Source organism: Malurus melanocephalus, unplaced genomic scaffold, assembly GCF_030028575.1.
Source record: "Malurus melanocephalus ecotype Western Australia unplaced genomic scaffold, MMel_1.1 scaffold_395, whole genome shotgun sequence".
Taxonomy (NCBI): Eukaryota; Metazoa; Chordata; class Aves; order Passeriformes; family Maluridae; genus Malurus; species Malurus melanocephalus.
Window position 1 is genome coordinate 372,266 of NW_026623627.1, and position 14,291 is coordinate 386,556.

Consider the following 14,291-nt stretch of genomic DNA (forward strand, 5'->3'; position numbering starts at 1 on the left):
TAAAAAATCCATACATATCTCCATTGAAATGTGCTCAATTTATGAAAGATACATATATTCCATAGCTCCTAATACTTCCATGCTAATGTCTAGTGAATTAGAAAGCAAAGAGAAGGCAAAATACAGCATGTCATCTTGTGATGTGAAATCTTAGTTCAGGTCACATCTAGACTTCCCATAACCTGAATTGTAGCAATTGAGGTTTGGTTTTCATTTCTAGGTTGACCTGTATTTCTTATGTTTCCCATCTTCATCTCTTTTCCAAAATTCTATGGTCATAGTTTTTTTCTAAAAATATGAAGTATTTGTGCTATCATAAGATGTGTAAGAAATCACTGGATACTGACCAAAGGCTAATTTGCAGTCAGTCTTTCAGTTAAGGTCTTTCAGTTAAGATCATTTGCAGTATTTCAGTTTCTAGSAATGAGAAACCACTCAGTCAGGGAGCAGCATGCTATTTATTTCTGTATTTTGGCCTATTAATCTTGAACTGATAAACTTGAATGTCTGCACAGAAAAAATTAACCTCATAAATGTAGTATTGTAAGTACACAAAGTTTTGGTCCCTGTCTCTCAAATTATTTGTTTGTAATCTTTCTAAGTCTCATAAAATGAAGAAAGGTTTAATTTCCTGCCTTTTCTTTTCAAGACCGAGATTGAAAGCTATAGTGTAGCACTAAGTTTGGGGGGTTTTGAAGTTGGCTGAGGCTTTTTATTTTTTAAGAAAATATTCAGAACACTTTGGGACCAGAACAAACAGACCAAACAAAAGAAATCATGTAGTGTGAGTGCAGAGTTCATCACACTGTGCATTRTTTTGTAAAACAAGATACATATTTCTTTATAATCCTTGAAGAAGAGAGCATGAGAAGCCTGAAACAAACTTTCGTTCAGTTTCCTTTAAGATAAATGCCATACAACATAGGATTGGCCATTAAMTCTCACTGGCTTTGAACCATTAAGAGCCAAAGAACAAAAGTAAGTTAAAATGTTATGGCCAGTGTGTACAGAATCATAATCATGTGTGAACACTTGTCCAAGAAATGCCAAATGCCACTTGCTAGAGTATCTATTCTTTAGAAACTGGGACTTAACCCTGATCATTCAGACTCAGCTTTCAAGGTAAGTTTGTGAAGCTTCCTGCCAAAGACCACAACCTTTCCTGCTTAGAAGATAAAAAGGCCATTTCAGGGTTAATGTAGTTTTACATTGTGATTTTTTTTTCTCATTATTGGAGATTATATTATAACCTATACAGAAAAAGGACGTTAGCTGAAACATTAAAATGCAAAATCTCTYGTGTGGTTTCTAAGAAAAGTAAGAATTAAYGTTTACATTTCAAGCTTAAATTTYCTTGTTTCTATATGAGTATTATRATTCTAAGCTCTGTATGTTGATTTTCTGAAGAGGACACCAATCTTTTATTAATCAGGGAGAGTCTGTCATTTAAGGAATGAAATGAGGAAGTTTACCTTTTTATGTAGTTATAATAAGCAAAGCTGCAAACTGCAGAAAGWTGAGGAATGGATATTTTTGTGGCTGAAGGTCTTGACAGTACAGCTGTTTTGCAAGTGTTGAAGCAGCCATTTGAAGCATTACCTCTGACTGCCCTGTTCTTTGTCAGAATTTTCAGCCCAAATGACAGACTTACTGGAAAAGATCATGTGTTTCAGAACAAAATTGAGGATRTTGGCTTAACCACAGTGAAGCTGCTGCTGTAGTTAGATGTCTTGAATTTGTCCAGGAGGGGTGGGGACAAGYACATAGCTTTTTGGGGGGGTTTTTGCTGAACAACAAACAACTTTGCTRTAATGCAAATGACCATTATCAGAAGCACAAGGACAAACAGCTGTGGACAAACATGGTCTCTGTAGCTCCTTACTAAGTAAATGTGGATCAACACCATGAAGAAGCTAAATGTTGGCCAAAAGGCTGATGACAAACTGGGCAAATTACATAATCCTGAAGTGTCACTGGAGTCTGTGGTTTGGGYTAATTTTTCTGAATCCATAATTTATAAGCTGATTTGAGCAAATACCAAATACAAACATTTCATTTAAATCAGACCATGTGAATGCAAAAAATCATTAAATAACTTTGGAACAGCAAGGTGTACAAGGTCAAGTTAGGCAAAAATAGCAACCAAGCCATAAACAGCTCTTGCTGTCTTTCTGTAAGTTAGGACTCATAAAACAGGACTAATAAAGCCACATTTTTATGAAGAAAWTCTATACATTTATCAGTCATTAGGATAACTGTCATTGAAAAACTCAGTGCAAAAAGAAAAAAGTTTAGAAAAKACTTAAACTGAGTTTCAGAGAATAATGGTTTGATGAGTAACTTGAATGTAATGAGAAATTACCTCTTGTAACCTTGGTACATTACCAGGTTTGTATCAAGAAGCAGGATCTGGGAGGAATAGTGTTTAAAAATCAGTATTGCTAACAGAACATATACTGCAGGGCTAACTATGGAACCAGTAACTACATTTCTAGCATTTTTTTTTCATATATGAGTGGCAGATTTTTGTAACTGTGATGGTCTTTTAATGTAAGTTATTTCCACATGGGGTRTTATTTGGCTGACATTTTCTGAATTTAAGAACTGATTTTCACTAGACTTGAAGATTTTACGTTAAAAAACAAACAAACAAAAATCTCAGTAAAAATGGCTTTCAAAACTCTGGACTTTCGTCAGAGTACTGTTTTGATATTTTCTGCAAGAGACATTAAAGTTTAGATATAGAAAAACTAGTTCTAGTATACATGAATATATTTACTATTTATGTTGGGTTTAAATTTCTAATAAAATATAGTGTTTTAAAAAACTTACACATTTTGARAAGCAAGTGGCAGAACAGTCAATTTTCAGCATTTTAGATCATCTCAGAAGAGCTCAACCAAAAGAATCAAAATTGGTTATGTTAAAAAACAAATAATTAGAAAACAGCACTGAAGCTCAAGTCATACCTGGAAAAAAACTAACAAAAAACTGTATCTATCTCTGAGGATGATTAGTACACATAACAGAAATTGAAGATGTTTACACCAAAAGCAGCAGCTCTGAGRACTAAGTGCATGTTCTTAAACTGTATTCTCACTCTGAAAAARTCTTATGTAACATGATTTTTGTACTTAATATCTGTAAACTATTTAACTAAATGCAACTCTATTTGAGTCTGAGATACTGATAGATAAAAAGTAGGTCTTTCCTTTGTTCTGAGCTTGTAAAATGACTTTTTTTCTTCTACAGATCACTGTCAGTGTTTCTCAGGTGTGCCACTGACACTTCTCCATGTTGTATAGCTTTAAGTTCTTGAAGCACATGGAAGGCAACTGGATAGTCAGTCTTGGATAATTTTCAAATTAATCAGTTACCGCAGGATGCTGTAATTCAACTGTCTCTGATTTCAGAGAATCAGCTCAAACTGTTATGTATAATTGCTGCTTTATCTTATTTCCCTTTTGAAGAGGTTCTGATTAAGCATGTTCAGATTTTCAAAGGAGGACTTTTTAATGACATTTTCTASACAAGCTTTTTGTATTTTTTTCAATCTGTGGCACTTCAGAAAAATGTGAACGATAATCATTTGATCAAGGTCAGCTTTTTCTATTCAGCAGAGCTGGGTAGCAAAAGGCTATCTTTTTTCATGCAGGCATCTTGGTCACTGTCTGTCTTTTGATGACCTGAATGATAGATYTCAATGCAATTTGTATTACAATGAGCTTGGTCATTAATGTTAGATTACATTGTCCACTTGGGCCTTGTGCTGGACCTTTTAACTGTTGCTTGCTCAGGCTCTGCCTTTAAGAAGCAAAGTATGAGCTGTGTAATTTTTTTTGGTTTTGTCCCTGGAGGCAGTTGTAAATTTCTGCAATTGCTTAGTCTGGAATAAATGCATTTCCTAATACTCTACTTAGTGCATAGGGAGTACATAGGTAGTTCTATTTTTTTCATCCTACTARCCTCTTCTCTGGGAGTGGAACATCCTCAAATGGGAGAGGAAAAACAAGCAGTTGAAGGCACTTAAAACAAGTCCTATAATTCAGCAGTTGTGRGTGAAAGAGAAAAGGGGAAAAACCTTTTTAAAGTCCCTGTCATCACAAAAACATTCCTGTGTGGACCACTAGGGAAAGGCCAGCTTTTATAGACTAATCCAGTGATAAAGGAGAGTTTTATTTCAGTTGGGTGTCAAAGGTGTCTGGTAATGGACATAAATAAAATGCAGGTAAAAGCTAAACTGTTGTAAAACATGTGGAAGGATTAAAGGAAAGTGAAGACTTGTCTCAGTTTGTAAAGAGTGAGATCCTCGCTGCAGGATGCAGCAGAGCTCTCCCTTAGGTCTTTTCCTTCCCACCCTAATCATTAGTTACATCTGTAATGTATCAGTTGAGCCCAATCTGAATGCAAAGATGATTGAGTGATTTCATAATCAAAGTTAAGGAAAAGCTAAACTGAAGGAACTTCTGTAAAAYCGTGGGTTTTTACATATAATTGATTCAAAAAAAGAACTCTTTGTACAACAGAATATTTTAACTAATTATATTGCTTCCATACAGAAAAGTATCTTYCTGTGGCCATTCATATATGTACAATGAGCATGTATGTATGAATGATACATACATATTATTTTATAAAAGAAACCAGATTTAGCAAAGATTGCAGGCAACTTTATTATACCTGAGTCTGTGAGTGTGCACAGACATATTTACAATAAATTGTATAGTCCTAAACCCCTGTTCTCAGTTGTTTCTTCCAACAAGTTCTGAACTGTTGTGTGGTGCTATTATGTTTATATCTTGTATCGTTTTATCATAGGTGAATCCATGATGTCAAAGTCAATAAATAAAAAAAATTAGAACGTTTAGATCACAAAAGTTAAACTTGATACCTCATTTATTTAGAAAATGTTATGCCTTTTGAATTCTTTCTAAGAATTACATGTTGGTACTTCACAATGAATTTTAAAATCACAAAAATTTCTACACCATTACATCTGCAGAAAACTCTTGCGGTGAAACATAGGACTTCTATCTGGTAAGCATTAATAAAGGAGTAATAACACTGGACATTTTTTGAAAACTTTTCTGTATTTTAGACAGAACAACAACACACCATAACCCATCTCCAGTAYGTAGCCTGGCCTGATCATGGCGTTCCTGATGACTCCATGGACTTCTTGGAGTTTGTGACCTTTATGAGGCCAAAAMGAGTAAAGAATGAGCCAGTTCTTGTTCACTGCAGGTACTTGTGTTTTAAAMTTCTGATTATAGATCTGCTTCAGCCTTAGAATAAGCATTTGATGTGAAAAATTTGTCTGTAAGGCAGGAGATTCCTTGAATTAGCTGAAAATGTTAAACTGTGCAATATGAGCATTTACTGCTGAAGGCAGAAACACTGATGATATATCTCAAGGATGAGTTTACTTCGTCTCCCTTTCTCCTTCAACCTTTTGGTGAAATGGCTTAGTCACATAATTATCGCAGTTCTGATAATSTGCAATTTAATTCATTCTCTGGTTTTTATCCTCTGCCACTGTTGTCATCCCATCATGAATAGTACTGCAATTTTTTTTTCCTTCTGTTCAAGTGTGTGTCACAAAAGCAGTTAGTTAGATCTTACCTTTTTAAAGACAAAAATACCAAACCAGTAYAATTTGAGCAGCTATAGTTGTTTTAAAATGCATTATTATTGAGCTTTTAGTTTTATTTGTATTAAAAAATCTTCTATTTTTAATAATTGCCAGAAAATAGTACTGAAGTTGCTGTAAAAATAAACTTTGCACTCTCTTTGAATTTTACTAGAGTCTTCCTGTAGTTTTCAAGGCTGTTTAGCTAGTAGTAAGACTGTGATATGGTGCACTGCAAAAACCTAATTTTATAGACTRTTTTCCTGTTGCAATTCACAGCGCTGGAATCGGTCGCACTGGCGTATTGGTCACTATGGAAACAGCCATGTGTTTAATTGAAAGGAACCAGCCTGTTTATCCACTGGATATTGTACGGAAAATGCGAGACCARCGAGCTATGATGGTGCAAACATCAGTAAGTGATGGAGAGGAAGCATCATTTTCTGGGTATACACTGCACTTGGCAAGTTACAAAACAGATYCAAAAATGTTTTAAAGGATCTAGTATTATGAATCTTCAGTTGCCCATTATATTTCAGACTTCATAATCTTAGCATAACATAGCACGGTGGCAAAGGCTGTTTTGCTAGTGAGGTATGTATTTATCTATTTTTTAAATATTTCTTATCTTGCCATGAAAAGATAATTGATTTCTATACATTGTAAGTAGTTAGAATGCCCAGAGTCAGACTGGTACTGATCATCTTTTCATGGTCCTTTGTCTAAGTTCTCTGCAAGAAACTGGAATAAATTTTTGTTTTTCTTTCTAGTAGAGAGCATTATAGGAAGTTATTAAGTTGTAGGTAAAATCATAGTGTTTGTAGCCTGGTTTGAAAGACAGRAAGTGGCTTTTCAATAGAACACTTTAGAATAGAAATTCTATAGGAACATATTATGGATTTTTTTTTTGAAATTTTGCCTCTACCCAGTTTGAAAAAAACAAAGGGCAGGCTGTGTAACATCAATAACTAAAACATGAAAGTAGACAGTGATTTTTAAATGAAAGTCACTCAAAGATGAGATCACAAGAGCTAYTTTGTGTCAGGTTTGGAAAAGAGCATATTGACCTTAGAGACCAAGGATGAAGGATGAGAGATTGTTCTTTCTTTAGGAGAGGCTGGATGACAAGAATTCTGCTTGTGGGTTATCTTGGAGAGCTAAATGCCCCAGGAGAAATGGAAGTAAGGGTGTTTAGACACAGAAAGCCAACAGTAAAACTGGRCATTTCTGTCTCATTTTCCAAAGAAAATGCCTGAAATCATTGAAATCAAATCTATTTGACMACAGAAAAGTTAACTTAAGAAGACAAATTCTATTCCCTAACAGGTTAATGGCTGCAGGAACTAGCATTATGACTAGATGTGGGGGAAATCCTGCATTCTTAAAGGCTGTAAAAGTGTCAGGATCTCCAGCTGCCCGTGTACCATTAGAGCATTCACTGAGCAGAGCTTGTCTGCACTTGCTGCTGGGACTCATGTTCACTGCAGTAGGAGTGCACTCTCTGGAAGAGAGCTGGGACTGTATGGTTGATAAGGRAGTTGTTTGAAGGGTCCCCTACCTGTTCCTGGCTAAAGTGGTAGCAGAGGTGATGACAAAGTTGTCACGAGATGAAGAACACCAGCTTCAAGTTTAAGGAAGCTGAGTATTAATTTCTGGAGTTGCACCTGTCTACACCTCTCAGTTTCTAAAATTACCTAAGCAAGTTCAAGCTTCAACATGCTATAGGTGGTCTTCTTGAGAATCAGATGTAAAAACCTGAAGTAAACTTCAGCTTGGCAGAAGACCGAGTTCCTGTTGTTACAAGATAAATCAGCCAGAATTGTCCTTTCACTTCACACTTTGGCATAACTGAAGAATACAGAGGATAGTAATAAATACATCTACAGTCAGACCCCCAGTGTGGGAAACGAAWGTCTAAAATAGGATTCTTTACCTTGCTTGCTGTGTTACAAGGTTTGCTGTCAGCACAGTCAGGAAAGGGATGATCTGTAGCAGCAATGCTGTGAAAATAAATTCACTTGTTATTTCTGAAGCAGGCAGATARTGTTGTGAAAAGCCGGTGAGCAAAACCGGCATACTGTGCTGTAAATGAGACACAGAAGCAAGCACTCAGCTGTGAGAAAGCAGAATACCAGAGACCTGCATGTAAATATCTCAATCTGGTTCTGGGTACTCCATTGCATTCCCATTCCTGCATGTCAGCTACCCTCACTGCTTATATTTGATATTCCACTTAGGGTTTCTGAAAGGAGCCATTAGAGATTATTCAGTTGTAATAAAGGGATTGTTCAGTTTTAATAGCCTTACCTGAAGCATGTTCAGCTGCCCTGTGGGGATTATGTGTGTGCTCCATTCTAAGGTGATACAATTTGCCAGATGCATCTTGTGAATTAATATCAGATAGGGCATACTCAGTAAGAATGGACCCATCAGAGCTATTACCTGGCCAGTTTAGTGTCTATTGTTAATCATGTGAAAGCTGTAGTTTCTCAAAGTAAATTGTTTACCAGGAAGAGCAAAACAAAAGCTTCAACCAAAATGATGAAGCTATAAAAAATTAGCAYAACTATATGATCTTTCCTTAAAAAAATATTAACCATTATGTTCCAATAAAGAGAAAATAGATATTTTAGCAATGCAGAATGCAGTGCTTAGGATGTAGGTARTAGAACTAGCTACCCCCTGAGTGAGCAGTAAGAATACTTGTAACAGACAAGAGCAAAGAAAACAAGTAGTCAGAGGAAGCAATGCTGAAGTGCTCATTCTTTTATTTGTTCAGTAACTTGATCACACAAGTTAACAGAAGTATTGAACRGAGAGCTAAATACCACACCTGGCTTGTTCAGGCAGTAGAAATAYGGAAATGACAAAAACAATGGAGAGAAAAGTCAAGGTAATTAAGAAATAAGAACAGAGTGATATTGRAGGTGGGAGTAATGGACTGAAAGGTTGAAAGAAAAGCCAGGAAAAGTGAGATGCAAAAAACTAATTTTCACCTTCCCGTTTTCTTTAAGTTTTYCTGTATTTAAAAGAAAACRTAGGGGACAAGATTAACATTCCTAACTGCTGTATTTAAAGGCAACCTAAGGTYCTTCAAGGTCCAAATGTTATCTTTTAGTCCTGCCCTTTGGGAKATAAGTGGGAGAATGTTTCCAGATGCTTCTGAAGAGTTGATGTGAGTTGACAATGCAAGGGGCATCTGGGAGAACATTTCAAAGATGGAAAAAGGGATTTGAAAAATGTGAAGCTGTGCTTCTCTGAATATATGGCATGGAACTTTGGAGAAAAGTATTCATTTGGGATTTTGACAATAGAACTTTCACAGAAGAAGTGAGGATGCTTTGATCTTTGCAAGTTCTTTTAAATTTCAATCATCTTGTGTTCTCAGGATTTTSTTAGTCATAAAAATTTATTCAGGCTACCTGGATTTTTAATTCTGCACTAGTCCTATTGATAATGTCTCCTTTTATGATTTTTTAGAAAGAGGCATGCARGCTAATTGTTCTTAACAAATAGTTACATCACAAGATCATGGAAGAAATAGTCTWTGTAATAGTATAATGCAGAAAAGAAACTCTAATTTGTGAAGACTTTAAGATCTAATTGAGATCAAAATGTTGGGTGAGGAAAGAATTAATGTGGCTGCTAATCTTCAAAAATATTGATTTGAAATGTTTTGATCCCCTTCCRTTACAAAAGGAGATGTGTGGTCTGAACAAGAATTGAAAATAAAGTGACTCCTTCTGCAATTCTGTAGGTGGTTTAGGAAAGAGAAAGGGTTTTAGTTAGGTCRTTGCACCTACATATCCTATATGGGAACTTTAAATGCAGTCTTGGTCACATAACTTAAATGTGCTTGGTAATACATTACTGCAGGACTGGCAAACTCAGGATACTGGTAATAATTACATAGATACCAAAAAAAAAAAAAAAAAAAAAAAAAAAAAAAAAAAAAAAAAAAAAAAAAAAAAAAAAAAACCAAAATAGATGAAATGTGTACAGAAAGTAAACTTCAAGTTAAACTTAGTCAAAAAAGTCACACAGTTTTTACAAGTAGTTCTTATTCCCTGAAAATTAAGCACGTATTCTTTTAAATTTGGGGACTGTGTTTTCCTTGGTSTGTGATTTTTTAATGCTTGTCCTTCAAGGAAGAGTAAATGTTAGCTTTGTTTACTGTGAACACAGACAGGAGAAGTAGAATTTTCTCCTCCCATCCTTGCATCTCCTCTCCTGTCATTGCTCAGGAAAAAAGGAAGCCATGGGACTGTTAGTCCTATTCAATAATACTGTCTAATCAGCAATTTAACTGAACATCCATAAATATTTTTGTGTTTTCTTTCCTACACAGAGTCAATACAAATTTGTTTGTGAAGCTATTCTTCGTGTTTACAAAGAAGGATTGGTTCGACCACTGGATTCCAGTTAGCACAGCAGTGAAGGATGAATTMTTTTTTCACCTACAAAAACTGCTCTTTAAGTAAAGCAAGGGCTCGTTTCTGAAAGCAACTAGAATGGACTAGAAGCCCATGGAAAGACAGATGAGCACATTTGAACTGTGGCACTTTAAATTTCTCRAGAAGATTGCTAAATCATGTACAGTATAACGAAGTAACATAGTTAAATATATGACAGCAATTGTGTGTAATATGCTTTATTCACATAGACCATCATAAACAATCATGGAAACCTTAACACATATCTTTTACTGCCTTAACACACCCTTTACTTTGGAAGCTACAAAGTTCCTTGTGTTTTCTTTGAAATAGCAAAAAGAAAACTCCTATTATTGAACTTACTCAGCTTAAGAAGGTATTTAATATATTTATATTGTATGAAAGTTCATTGGAGGTGAATATCCGTAAATTTCTTATTGGGATACTAAATATCCATGGAAATGTAACCTTGACTAAAAGGCTGATGAAGAGCTTTAAAGGCTAATGCATAACTACTGTACACTGAGCTGGAGAAATTTAGCATTCAGTTTCCRTAAATCTATTAGTGAGTATGCCAGCTGTTATAATATGCTGCTTAGAAATCACATCTACTGTATGTGATGTGAAAATAATGCTGCATTTAGGCATTTATGCAGATGGTACAGTCTACATCTTCTGTTGATCCATTTTATTTGCAACTTGCCCTTTTGACAGTGACCTACTTCTTACAATTTTAGTTATTGCACCCCTTTTCTTTTGTTTCTGCTGTCCATCTCCCTTACACTTTTCACTGTTTTTTCCATATGTGGACTGAAAACATTTTAACTTAAAATGAGATTTAATTCTCTGTCACGTTTGTTTCCATGTGTATTTATGAGTTTTCAGATGTAAATGTGGATTAATGTTGCACACAAGTACTAGACTTTGGACTTACTTGTATATGCAAAGTAGTCTAATCCAATACTGGAAGAAAAATTACTACTGAACCCATCAAATATGTTGCTGCTATTTCAAGGTGTGAAGCTTACAGGGGCACAGGTGTTGCTAGTGTTCAGATGGTGATAAAATGTTGACTTGCTGCCCTCCAGCAAAAATGCYCTTATCCAGTGAAACACGACTCCTTTTTGCAAGAGTTCTGCAGATTTACTGTGTTTCTTGCTTATACAGAAATGCAGTTAAATTCAACAGAAGATTTACGTGGAAAGAGAGAATGAATTTGTACATTGATGAATAATTCACCCTAAGGTACACTGGTCTCTATTTCATTTCAGATGGGAGAATTGGACTTTTTGAACAATATAACCACATTTGTATAATGTTAAATTATTTTGTGTGTGCTTTTTGATTAACCTGAGATAGTTATTAATTTTTAATAGTGTTTAAAAAATATTCTARGGGACTGTTTAAAACTCTGTTATTTAAAAACTTAGTCCTAAGTAAGGAAACATTTTTATGGGGCTTATTAGCCAGATGTTTATATGTATAAAAGAGAAAATTAGATAATTTTTTTTAGAGATATATATGCACACACATATTCAGATATATTTTAGAATTATGGTTTCTTTTATAGATATTATCATTTATAGCTGGAGTTTCATTATAGAAACTATCACAGCTGTACAATATGCATCTCTCATGTTACTGGAAGATTATGATTTTTTTCCCCAGGAGATAACTAGAAAGTGAATGTAGGATGAGCTTAATCRTTTGTCTTTTGTAGGCTTGGTCTTTTTTCCAAGATTACATTATTAGTTCTAGCTAAAAAAATATATTTGGTTACTATTTATAGATCAAAATACTTTTAATTAGGATGTACAGGGTAATTGGCAACATGGAAACTTTCTTGGCTTTGTTAGRTTGAAAGGTGAATAGGTTTGTGCTCATCCTTATGTACTGCATTCCAAATTTCACTTCAACTAATGTTTTTGTAGTACTTCAGATCATTGTCATCTTGCTTGATTGGGCATAGGTTAGAAGGCAAAAGACCATGCCTCTGATTCACTCTTACCTTGTTAAATTGCATCAGGTAGCTCAATCTGTTAATGAATGCAAATGTAAAATGATAATAGACAGGCACATGTTACTTGGGAAGCTTCTTTGAAAAATCCGTGTGGAAAAGTGTTGCACACGTACAGGCTGCTTGCTGCTGGTAGGATATTGAACAGTGAGTAAATCTAACAGCTCTTTCCTATGCAAAGAATGTCTCCTGGAAGGGTAACAAAAGTACAAAAGTCTCCTGTTTGTTAAGTGTGTGCCTGTCCRTTAAACATATGTTTTTTTGGTTTTTTTTTTAAGTTTTATGTGCCCAGGTCTCAGAGTCATCCCTTGCAGTTGGCATGACTTGCATATAATAGCTTGTCAAGAAGTGAAAAAAGGCAAGAAAATAAATTGTAAGAAAATATTTAGAGCATCTTTGTGACATCTGTGTCTTTCATGGAAGTACCCATGGTTTCTATGTGTTCAGGGTTATTCCTATTTTCCAATTGCTATTTATGTTTCTTCATGTTGAATATGTACYGACCAAAGCACTGTAAATGTATTCCTCATGAAACTGCAGTCTCAAGATACATGGTATAGGCTTGACTTAGGTTAGTACGTGCACATTTAAGTGATGATGGKCATGTGACAACAAATGCTGCTCTTGTGCTGGTAAACTTGGATGGGTTTGGTCAAACCATTGGGGAGCTCTTGGATTTTAATAATTTGTTTGAAATTGCTGGCCATGGAGAGACTGCTCAAAGCTATRAAAATAGTAATCTCTACAAGTTGGTTTTTTTTTTTTAAATACCTTAGTAGAAATATTAAGTATCTTGTATATTGTGTCCATCTTTATTTCAGTCTTGCTGGGTTTTGCACATGTACCTGTAGGGTCCATAGGGGAGAATTGAAGGGGTTTTGTCTTCTCTCTTTAGTGTGTGTGATGACTTTGCACTGAATGAAGTATGCCTTAGATCTGACCTTGCAATGAAAGCATCRTTATGAAAACATCTTTAATACCAGCTTTTGTTTCCACAAAAAATAAGAAATCACAAAGACATAGATTTAATTGATCATTTTGGGGTTTTTTGGTGGAAGTTAAAACTTGTAACCACAAGGTTTTTAATTGTCAAGCAATTGGCAAATGGCAAAAAATGCTGTGAAGACAAGATTCTGTATAACCTTCATAAACAGTTTAACCTTGATTTCTCCTATGCTGGCATGATCATGAAAATAAGTATTCAAAATGTCTGGTGTGGTGGTAGATGAAGAGGGAGCAATAAACCTTTGAGGTTTTCATCACTGTGAAATACACTAACATTTATGTCTACGGAATTAAACAAATTTTAACTTGGTGGCTTTATATTTGATATGGAAGTAACTAAACTGCCTATTCAGCGTGTCTCCAGAAATCTCACAGGGAAACACTTCTGAGACAGAGGTGAAAGGGACAGAGCTTGCTATTTATTAAAATAAGAAAAACAGTGCCCTAAACCATGAATGCCTTTTGTATAACCAGATGTATGAAATACAAATCATTAAAATACAACCAAACCTTGAATAGTGGTGATGTTTTGCAGAAAAAAAAAATGTAATCCAGGGGTTTGCTTTTAATTATCCTGTCTTTTAGGTGTTGATAATAAATCGCATGCAGTCAAAATGTACCCACAGATTCAGCAATAAGTCTTCATATACACTCAGTTTTTAACTGTTGGTTTTCCTTTCTCCCTCCTATTTGCTACTATGTAGTATTTGGTTAAATAGATATGTATTTCAAAAGAACTCTGGTTCTGACCTAACTTATGAACTATGCATTGGCTTTATTACAAGTATCGTATGATACTGTTTTACAACAAAAGTCTTCCCTGTAGAGAGTATTCTTGTGTTAGACTAAAAGCATAAATGTCAAAAATAGATGCATATGGTTCATATTCAATTATAATTTAAACATAGTTATTTCACTGATTATAGCTTTATTTTTCTATTCTGAAATGTAGCATTTAAGCGCAAGTTTATTTTACTCTTTCAGCCTTTCCAGATAACATGTGCTGGGAAATGTTTGTATTTTGATTAGTAATCTGCAATCAGTCTACTTGGTTAAAAATATTTATTCACTGAAGCTATGTAGAAGGTAAAGTTGTCATAAAATATTTTGTTCAAAGGCAGTTGAAAGCCAAGTGAATGATTAATTCATTATATAAAATAATGTTTTGATTATATGGGTTTCTTGCATTTAAGTTCTGACACTGATA

General features: G+C 34.7%; 1 protein-coding gene across 3 annotated transcripts in view; it reads left to right on the forward strand.

Moving 5' to 3' along the window:
- The window catches only part of PTPN3 (protein tyrosine phosphatase non-receptor type 3), a 158,931-nt gene extending 145,338 nt beyond the window's left edge, over positions 1-13,593 (forward strand). For all 3 annotated transcript variants that reach the window (XM_057379243.1, XM_057379244.1, XM_057379246.1), the window contains exons 25-27: positions 5,099-5,244; positions 5,909-6,044; positions 9,978-13,593. In XM_057379243.1, the coding sequence (XP_057235226.1) occupies positions 5,099-5,244; positions 5,909-6,044; positions 9,978-10,055 (360 nt within the window). In that variant the 3' untranslated portion in view covers positions 10,056-13,593. The remainder of the gene's footprint in view (positions 1-5,098; positions 5,245-5,908; positions 6,045-9,977) is intronic.
- The last annotated feature ends 698 nt before the right edge of the window (positions 13,594-14,291 follow it).